General features: G+C 33.7%; 1 protein-coding gene across 1 annotated transcript; it reads left to right on the top strand.

Annotated features, from left to right (window-relative positions):
- The first annotated feature begins 6,249 nt into the window (after nt 1-6,249).
- Nucleotides 6,250-9,867, top strand: LOC145122148 (fumarate hydratase 1, mitochondrial-like). The gene is made up of 7 exons (XM_079057803.1): nt 6,250-6,255; nt 6,387-6,575; nt 6,668-6,778; nt 6,873-6,974; nt 7,040-7,138; nt 7,315-7,431; nt 9,859-9,867. Exons 1-7 carry the CDS (start codon nt 6,250-6,252, stop codon nt 9,865-9,867), a joined length of 633 nt encoding a protein of 210 aa, XP_078913929.1.
- Nucleotides 9,868-10,425: the final 558 nt, after the last annotated feature.

Raw genomic sequence — 10,425 nt, 5'->3', positions numbered from 1 at the left:
GCATTCAAAGGATAAAAATTCTCAAACTTTTTATTTAACTGTTATTACACAATACAAAGCAGGGAAAATTATAAAAATGGATTTCCAAGCTGTTTAATTATATTTTATGATTTTTGAGCATTTATTCCAATAAGAATTGAAATAAATAGAAAACAGTTTCCAAAATTACCCAAACTTTTTATTTAACTGTTATTATACATAAATAGGCTGAGAAAAATATAAAAGATATTTTTCAGTGGGTATTTCTATTTTTCCTTGTTTTATTCCTTTAAATAATCTTTAATTGAAGAAATAATATTAAACAGTTAAAATAAATTACCAAAAATTTTTGTAACATCATTTACAGTATAAATAACCTGAGAAAAAAATATCAAAAGTGGTCTTCATATTATATAATCCGATTTTGGGTATTTATGTGTATTTAAGTGTAATTAACTTTAGAAATTAAGAGAAAAATAGTTTACAGTGGAGAAAAATCCTTAAAATTTTTATGTAACCTCCTACCGTAAAACATGATGTTCTGGTAAATTTTCATGAATTTTGGATAATCAGAACTATTTGTCCTATTTTTAAATCATTATAATTACCAAAAATTGGGAAAAATAGCAAGGCATGATGAAAAATGTTGAAATTATTTTTCTGAGTCATCCATCACAGGTAAGGTATGCGAAAATTGTTAGATAAAATTTTCACACTCTCCAAAGTGGTTTTGTGATTTATTATATCATAACAAAAAGAAAATTGGAAATCATACCAAACAGCAACAAAAATTGATGAAATTTAGTGAGGGGTCATTATCCATCATAAGGGTCATTCATGAATTTGTTCCGGATTTATTGACCTCTGGAAGTATTTTATGTGATTTATGCCCTTGGTTTCTAGCAATAATTTTAGTAAATCAAAGAAATAATAAAAGCTTTTGGTATTTTAGAGATTATCACATGCATGTGAGGGCTTTCAAAAGGAAAAATGTTCGAAATTTATTCAGAAGGGAAATAGGGGTATTGAACCCAAACAAGATAAGAAATGTTGCATGCAATGGTGCATGAGATGTAAATGTGGCTGAAGTTCATGAATTTGTGAAGCACATTCTGTGGTGTTTTAAGCCACGAAATTTCAGCCATCGTTCACTGGATATGTTAAGTTTCTAAAGTATTTTTCCCCAGATTTATGGTTGGGTTTAAGGCCATTGATCATGCAAGGCAAAAATGGTGATCATAGAAAAAGAGCTGTTTGCGCAACCATTTTGTAAAAATTGCCCAAAATCGGATATTTAATATTTTACAGTAAGACCAGTTGGGTTTGAAATTTAACTCATGGAGCTATCCAATGCAAAAAGAATATCATGATTTGGTTAAGGAATGACCGAGATATGGTCGTTCAAAGCTGAATAAAGTAATATGGCAGATTGCATGTTTGCTTTGAGTGCATCCTTAGGACATTTTGACAAGAACATCATGCATGCCTTTGATAAGGTCCGATTTCTAGCACATGCATGGAGTGAATGAGCATCCAAGATGTACTAGAAATGGTTTAAATGCTTTTGACCATGCAAGAACACAAAAGAAATGGAGAAGAAGATGTAATACTTGTTTTTGAAGTCACATGAACATATGTGCATCATTTTCACTCCTTGCATGGGTTTGATCCCGGATTTTCACCATTTCAAACACATGCATTGTGTTATGGTGAGAATCTACAAACCACAAGGGAAAAATAAAGATTTCTAGCCATGGAAAGTCATAGAATCCGAAAAGAAGAGAAAACTAAGAAGAAGAAGTAGTAGAATCATGAAATTATGGAAGAAGATGTTGTTGTTTACCTTGGTTTTGATCTTGAGGGAAGTAAGAACACATTCAAAGTCTTCAAAATCTCGAAATTTGGCAGAGAAATGAGAGAAATTTCGTGAGTTAGAGAGAGAGAGGAAGAGAGTTTGTGTGTTAGGAGGGTGGAGTGTGAGAGAGTGAAGAGAGAAGAGGTAGAGTGAAGGTTTAAGTCTAATGATTGAGTTTTGGGAAGAGAGAGTGCATGGGGAGGGGAGAATGGCTGGCTCTATCATGCATTAGGCCTCCTCTCTCCTAATTTCAAATTTTATAAAATTCCCTCCAATAATTTTATAAAAACCCTAATTTTTATAAAAATATTTATTAAGCAATTTTTGATTTATTTGTAAAAAATCTTGTTTTTAACTAATAAATTATGATTATTGCATGATAATTTAATTTCTATTTCAATGATTATAATCCATAATTTGATTAATAAAAATTTGATATTAGAAAGTTTATAGCCAAATTTTATAAAGTTTTTAAGCTTTATGATTTATAAATTTGGATTTTTAGCTCTCTTAGGGGTTTTGGAATATTGTTTGATATTCATCATCATAATGAAGTATAATTAGAATATTTTAATTTATTTTTAGGGTTTTATACCCTTTTTCAATTATAACAAAGCTTGAAAGTTTCATTCAAATTATAACATTGGCATTTCCTATTGTAGTTAAGCAACTTACTAGAATCGTAAGTGTCAAGTATATTAGTCCTAGGTCTTAGATGGATCCTAGTTTATGTAAGATTTTGACCTAATTTATACTACTAGGCCATGGCATGATGTGCATGAATGGTTATTATAAAGATGCATGAGTCCGAGAATGACCTGAATTGATAGTTGTCACACTTATCGGTTGGATCTACTGGATGAACTCAGTCAGATCTACAACACCTTCCACGTGTCTCAGCTTCGGAAGTGTGTTGCTGACGAGGCTGCAATCATTTCTTTGGATGATATTCAGGTTGATGGGAGCCTAAACTATGTGGAGAGGCCTATTGCGGTTTTGGACAGAAAAAGCCCTGAGGAACAAAAAAGTGAAGCTAGTAAAGGTGCAGTGGCAACACTGGAAGGGCTCCGAATGGACGTGGGAGCCGGAGGATGAGACCCGAGAGCATTAACCGGATCTGTTTGTGACTGCGGACTTCGAGGACGAAGTCTAGTTCAAGTGGGGGAGAGTTGTAACACTCCAGTCCAGGTAGTTACTCTTTATGACGTTGAAATGAATTTTCATTGCAAATTGGTCCCTTTCGTACGCTGGCCGTACTTATAAGTAAGCTTAGCGTATTGAGGTGGAATGATCGTGAATGTGCTCCATGTACGCGGGGCGTATGTGGCAGATAGCCAAAACTCTAATTTCCGGACTTGTGACCTATTTAAGCAACCTTTCACCATTTAGACCAAACCCTAATCAGCCTCCATAGCCTTATTTCGTCCCTTAACCGCAAATTTTATTGTGAGTGTGATTCTTGAGCTTAAAGAGTGTGTTAGTGGCCATTTTAGAGAGCATTTAAGAGGGAGAAAGTGGTGATCAAGGATTGGGTGTCATTGAGCTTCTAAATCCTGAATCAAGTTCATCTTGAGGGAAATTTTGCAGGTATAAAGTCATAACCTTGTTATCTCTTTTGTTAGTTTGAGCTAAGGTTTTGTTATGGAGTCTTTTTTTGGTTCTTGGACCTTCTCTTATGAGTTGAGCAACTCCAGATACTTGGATGGTCAGATCTAAACTCTTTGAACATGCTAGATACATAAAGGTGCCATATTGAAGGTTGTTAGATGCCATGCATGAGTTTGAGGTCTTATATGAAGTCTTAAAGAGAAGAATATAATTTTGGAGTCCCTTATGGCATGCAAGGGCATAAAGTTGCCAACTTTATGCCTTAGGATGTCTTAATGAGCCCAGATATGAAGTTGGACGTTGAAATCCCAAGTATTAAGCACTTAATGGTCGTGGGTGCATCTTCTGTTCGTACGCCGGACGTAACCTTGTATACGTTGTGCGTACATGCAAGAGGCTCAGTACGCTAAGCGTACTAGAGTGGTACGCTGGGCGTACGCACCCCAGATGGGTGTGGGCTTCGTGTGGACTTATGAGCTTATTGGGCCTTTTTTGTTTTGGGCCTGGTTCCATTTAGAGTTGGTGGACTATTATTCGGTTTTGGGCCATACTTGTATTTTTTGGGCTTGATGGGTTGTGTGGCCCATTAATAGTTTTTATCTTATATCCTAGGCCAATTAGTAAAGGAAAGACTTTTGGGCCATCATGAAAGGACTTAGGCTTAGGTCTTTGGAATCTTTGACTAAGATGAGTTATAATCCTAATTTAGGGTTAATTGTTCCATTGTTCAGTATGAGGTATCGAACTGTTAGGCGATCAGCTTTTGTGTTCAGCAGACTGAGGTGAGTCTCCTCACCATACCAATGGGTTGAAGGCACCAAGGCCAACCCATATTTATTATGAAGTTTTAATAATTGTAGGTGAAATGAATATGTGATTTGTGTGTTATGTGTTTATGTAAAGACCATGGGGGGAGCCCATGGAAAATGGTTAAGACCATGGTGGGGGGGGAGGGGAGCCCATGGCCCACGAGTATAAGACCATGGGGGTAGTCCATGGCATTCCGGATGAAGACCATGGAGGGAGTCCATGGCATCCTCATATGTATGTTTGCATAGGATTATGTTGTTATATGATTGGGTATGTTATTAGGAACTCACTAAGCATTAGCTTACAAATTGTTGGTTGTTTCAGGTACTTCGGGATCTAAGGGCAAGGGCCCGACATGATGACGCAGTGTGCACTCTCCAGCATTTTCCCCACTAGTTTTTATGAACACTCTAATCTTTCTGGATAATATGTTTATGTATTGGAATCTTAGAAACAAATTGTGATTTGCACTTCTAATTATTAAATGGGAATTTTTGATATTTAAATGAAAACTTTTACTTGAATTTTTGGGCTGTTACACCATGTTTTGGTGTTGAATAAATATTGACATATGTTGAGTTGATCTATGTTCAATTGTCTTTTATAATCACATATGATTATCTGTGTCAATAATAATTTAGATTTATGTTCAATTGTTTTTTATGACCACATATGATTATACATAACAACAATAATATAGATGTAATAATTTATATGTTTTGTCATATATGATTATAAAATACTTTTTTGAAAATAAAAAAAATAATAAAGTTAATCACATATAATTATATATGGTTACATTTTTTTTATTAATCATATATGTTTATAATAGCTTTCTGAATTTAAACATAAAAGATTATTTTATAACATGTGATTTATTAATATGCAACAACTATGATGGTGTGATTTTATAAATTAGATTATCTCTTTAGTTTCATACAACAATTTGCAAACAATCCTTGTTTATCAAAATACCTTACGCAAATAGGTATAAATTATTGTCCCGTGTCTCTACACTACTAGAAAAGCAGCCTTTTACGACGTGCAATTTATGACACACACGGATTTACGATATGCAAAAGTGTGTGACGTAAAAATAATGTCATCTCTCTTAAAATTTAAAGGATTTAGGACACGCATTTTTGCGTGCCCTGAAATTAGTGTCTAAAAAAAACACGGAGGGCACCTATAATAAAATGTGTGTCGTCTAAGGCTGTCGCTTTATAAATTTTAATAGCAGGCACGTTCCATCCGGAGGGAGAAATGAAATCCCAAAAACTTAAAAACCCCGCCTTCCTTTTTTAGGGCTTTTTGTCAAGAACTTGCCCCGCCTTCCTCTGCTGTACGTTCTATCTTCTACATCTCCACCGGCCGATCACTCTCTCCTTCCCTTCTCTTTGCAAATCCTAAGTCGTCGCCTTCACCATCAAACCCAAGGATATGAGAGTCTGGAGTAGGACTAATGAAATCCGATCACCGGCGACTCTATAACAATTCTTTCTCATACTCGAACCCTAGATCTCGCCTCCTTCCATCCTACATCTCTATGGCGACCACGTCTCAACAGAAACTCCACCACATCTAACGGAAGGTATGACCAATAACCCGCGACCAGCACCATCGAACCGTATCATCAGATTCGCTTTCTCATAATCACAAATAGCCTTTCTCAGTTTCTCATTCCAAACAAATCGATATCTAGATTTCTTATTCTTTCTCGTTCCTATCTCCCTTTGGCACTTACCGATTCTTCTCCCTTCCCCGAGACAAACGTCGGTCACTTAAACTCAAATCCTCTAAGGATACCTGCTCCGATTCATTCCCAAAAACCAGAAAATCTCGTTGTCTATCCCATAGTTTATCGATTCAGAATTTTGGGATACAGAATCGTGCCTCATTTGTGGTTCGTGGCCTACACTATTGCTTCACCGCCCTGCGCCAATCTTATCTGCCCTAGCTCGTCCGTCCTCCACCACCTCCTTCGTATGGTTATGTTTATGAATGTATGCTATTCTTGATTCTACACATTCTATGGCAGCTAAATGCAATTTTAACCTATATAGTTTTGAAGGAATACAATTTTAGAGGTTATCTACTCTATATTTACCAGATATAAGGTATAGATGCATGTTAGTCACTATCATATTTGGTAATTGGATTATGTGCATTACAGGTGAACATGGAATATAGTCTTGTACCATCCATAGGGAAAGCAATAATGCAAGCTGCACAAGAAGTGGCAGATGGGAAGTTGAATGATCATTTTCCATTGGTTGTATGGCAAGCTGGCAGTGGCACTCAAAGAAATATGAATGCCAATGAGGTAATCTGGTTCTTATATTTATTCTCTACTTTGTTCATTGATTGATCATGATCATGAGTCATGCTTTATTAAAAAAAAACATTTTGTAATAGGTGATTGCAAATAGAGCAGCCGAAATTCTTGGTCACAAGCATGGTGATAAGTTTGTGCATCCAAATGACCATGTGAACAGATTACAACCCTCAAATGATACATTTCCAACTGTAAGATTCTAAGAAAACATTCATGGCAATTTTGCTTCTTTATTTTCTTCTGATCTTTCTAGGTTCTGAGGGTTATTTTTTTTTTTGTTCATAGGTAATGCATATTGTAGTTGCTATAGAAATCAACTCGAGACTTATTCCAAAACTTAAGCAGTTACATACTTCCCTAAAATCAAAGGCGATTAAACCATTTTTGGTGATCTCCATTTTAGCCAATTATTATGCCTTTTAATTAGGGTTACTTGTTATTGTTGTTAACAGACAAACGAGTTCTCTGATATAGTTAAAATTGGGTGTACCCACAGTCAAGATGCAACGCCCTTGACCCTTGGTCAAGAATTCAGTGGCTATACCACACAAGTATGCTTTTTCCAGCTAATAGTTTGAACTTGGAAGAAGGATATAATAACCCTTGGTTCTGTGATAACAAAGATTCTACCAAGAAACATGACCATTTTACCCTTGGGTTGGCTTTGCTACATGATTTGTAAACACTTTTATACTTTTTGATTTACAAGTTTTTAACTTTATTCCAGGGATCGATCAAGAACAGCCTCAAAGATGAAACCATGGCAAGGCTACACTTATGTTGCACTTTAAACTTTATCAAAGATGATTTACAATATTTTAACATTATTTCAAGGATTTACAAGGTTTTAACATTACTTTTCATGTGCAGTCTGTTAAAAGAAGCTTGGTGTTGGTGATTGCAACGAGACTCCTTTCCATTTCTAGTTTCGTTTCATTGCTTTTTACATAATATACACCTACGATCAGAAAAAAAGTTTGTTTTAGTTGAAGCTTAAAAGTTGGTTTTAGTTGCTCTTTACAAAATCCTAATAAATTTATTGGTATTTGTTGGTTTATGTGAATCTAATGGTTGCATTATTCAAATTTGTAGGTCTTGTTGATGTGTATAGTGTCAAGCAAAGTAACTCGGATGTTGGGAAGGTGGGCAACAAGTTCTTGTAGTTCAACTATTATTTGTTGATGACTTTCATCTCTTTCACATTTGATTACATTTGTCTACTATTGTAATGATTATTTGTATGACATTAACTTTTGTGCAATTGATTGTATTTTTTGTATATGGTATTTTATTTTCTATTATGAGACATGAAATGCAAATTTAATTTGAAAATTAGTAAACCTATAAATAATTTTTTTTAATTTTAAAATTACGATACGCAAAAATGTGTGTCATCTTCATTTATGACATGGCCTTTCTTGACAGCGGCTTTAATGATACGCATTGCGTGTCATAAATGTGCGTCGTAAATGCGCGTCATCTATAGACGACGCGCAAAAGCGTGTCGTCTCTCGTTATGACAGGGCATTCCTTGACACGTATGTGTGCGTCGTCTGGGCGTTTTACGACACGCATTGCGCGTCGTAAAAGGCTGTTTTTCTAGTAGTGCTATGGTTTGATCTTGCTTGCTCTGTATTTCGTTTAGTGCAGTTGAGCAGTGAAATTAGGAGTCCATTTTGTACCACTTTATTTGTTGGGTTTGATACCATAACAGTGAGAGATAAAAGACAACGATATAAGCTCTAAATAGTTGATTCGTCGGTTATCCGACAACACATTAATAAATAGTGGAAGACGGACTCTATAATTAAAATACCGTAACAGAATAATTGCATAGAGGCTGAGAATTTTTTTTAGAGGTCAAGCCCATAGACTAGTACAAACCACACGGACAAATTGTGTAATAATAATAATAAAAGAAAATAAAACAAATCTAATAATAATAATAATAAAAGAAAAAGTCTAACAAAATACAAAAAAAAAAAACAATATATAACTAGCAATAAAATGTGTAAAAATAGACAAGCCATAAAAAATTTTAATTTTTTTCAGGAACCATAACTAAATAGTATTATTAATGCTACAACCGATGAGAAATACAAAAAAAAGAGCTACAACCAAAAGAGATAAAAATAATAGTATTCATAGATTTTCATTTAGTTATATAAAGTCTATTAAAATAATCAAATATTGAATAATCAATCATAATCTTATGAATATGCAATTATCTTGTACGTTCAAAGACAGCCGAGAGATGAAAAGTCAATCTGTCAGCAGCTGTATTTCTCCTTCCTCAACGGCGAGTCTGGAGATCCAAGGTTCCCACCACATTCTTGTGTTTCCATAACTAAATTCACAACTTGGATTAGCATTTATAATAAGCTTAATTTTGAACGATTATAATATTTTATTAGTTTCGGATTACATTAAAAAAGTGCAATATAATTAATAAGTTACCAACGATTTAAATTATTACTTAAATTCTTTTAAGATCTATTTTTAACGATTTAAATTATTACTTAATATTTTTAACGATTTAAATTATTACTAAATGCTTGAGTGACCACGAACATTTCAAAATTAGAGTTCTATTTACCAAATATATATATATATATATATATATATATATATATATATATATATATATATATATATATATATATATATATAAATTCAATAAAGAACCATAATTATTGGTTTTCCAAGTAACCAAATATTTTTTTTTTTTAGGTTCTAGAGTTTATTCTTTATCGAAAAAAAAATTAAAAACATCTAAATTCATAACTTAACATTGTGAATGTTAAATATATTTTTCGGGTTCACCGTGTTAATTTAGATTCACGTTGTGAATCTTCAAAGATTCACATTACGAATTTGACGAAAAAAAAAAAAAATTTTTTTTTATCGAATTTGATATCTTTAGAAAAATGATAAAAAGTTATGAATTTTCTGTATTTTTAGTTTTTTTTTTATAAAACATAAGTTCTAAAAGTTGAAAAAAAGATTGGTTCCTTAGTTAATTATGGTTCTCTATTGAACCTCACCCTATATATATATATATATATATATATATATATATATATATATATATATATATATATATATATATATATATATATATGACTTGAAGGGGTGAGCATGGTGCGGTTTTAGGGCCAAACCGACCGCACACTGCAAAGTGCGGTTTTTGCATTCTAGAAACCGTTGGATGCATAATGGCTTGGGTTAGTTTTGTATTTGTTAATTTTTTGTTTCTTTGTTTTTCTTGTAGGAGGACTAATTGTGTAAGAGTTTTAATTTATCTGGACTATGGCTCATATGGGTTGAAACTTATTAACATGTGGGTTTTATCTAAATGTAAATGGACGGTTTTTACCTGTATTTGATCCAGTTTCATACCCGAAGTATAAAGCTAGTGGTGTGTGTTGTTTCCTCATAATACGATCATCCACACACATACATCTCTTGTTCTCTCTCGAGTCAGTAGTCTTCGTCTAGGGTTTACTCAGTTAGGGTTTGTCCTTATGTACATATCTTAGTTAATTCTTTTATATGTGTGAGTAGATTAGATGAGTTCTTGTAACGCTCGCAGATTCGGGCTAGTCAATTTAGAGACAATGAGCGTCAAAAATGATTTTTTGATAGAACGTTATTTAGAATAAATAATCTTAACCAAAGTATAGTATATGTTACAAGGGTTCCGTACATATAAAGAACGCTGAAATCCGAGTTATAACGAAGAAGTTATAACCCGTCGAAGTTTTACGGCTAAACCGACACGGCACCGCGTAACGTAAAAAATGAATTTTTGATATATTACTTTTTAGCCTTAGGGATC

Source organism: Lactuca virosa, chromosome 1 (assembly GCF_052849685.1).
Source record: "Lactuca virosa cultivar CGN04683 chromosome 1, Lactuca_virosa_CGN04683_v6, whole genome shotgun sequence".
In the NCBI taxonomy this organism is placed as follows: Eukaryota; Viridiplantae; Streptophyta; class Magnoliopsida; order Asterales; family Asteraceae; genus Lactuca; species Lactuca virosa.
Note: the sequence above shows the minus strand (reverse complement) of the source record. Positions and strands in the feature narration are given on the sequence as shown.

Coding starts and splice junctions, on each gene's coding strand:
- LOC145122148 (XM_079057803.1), top strand. Junction 6,576..6,667: donor GAAATATGAATGCCAATGAG/GTAATCTGGTTC, acceptor ATTTTGTAATAG/GTGATTGCAAATAGAGCAGC. Junction 6,779..6,872: donor CAAATGATACATTTCCAACT/GTAAGATTCTAA, acceptor TTTTGTTCATAG/GTAATGCATATTGTAGTTGC.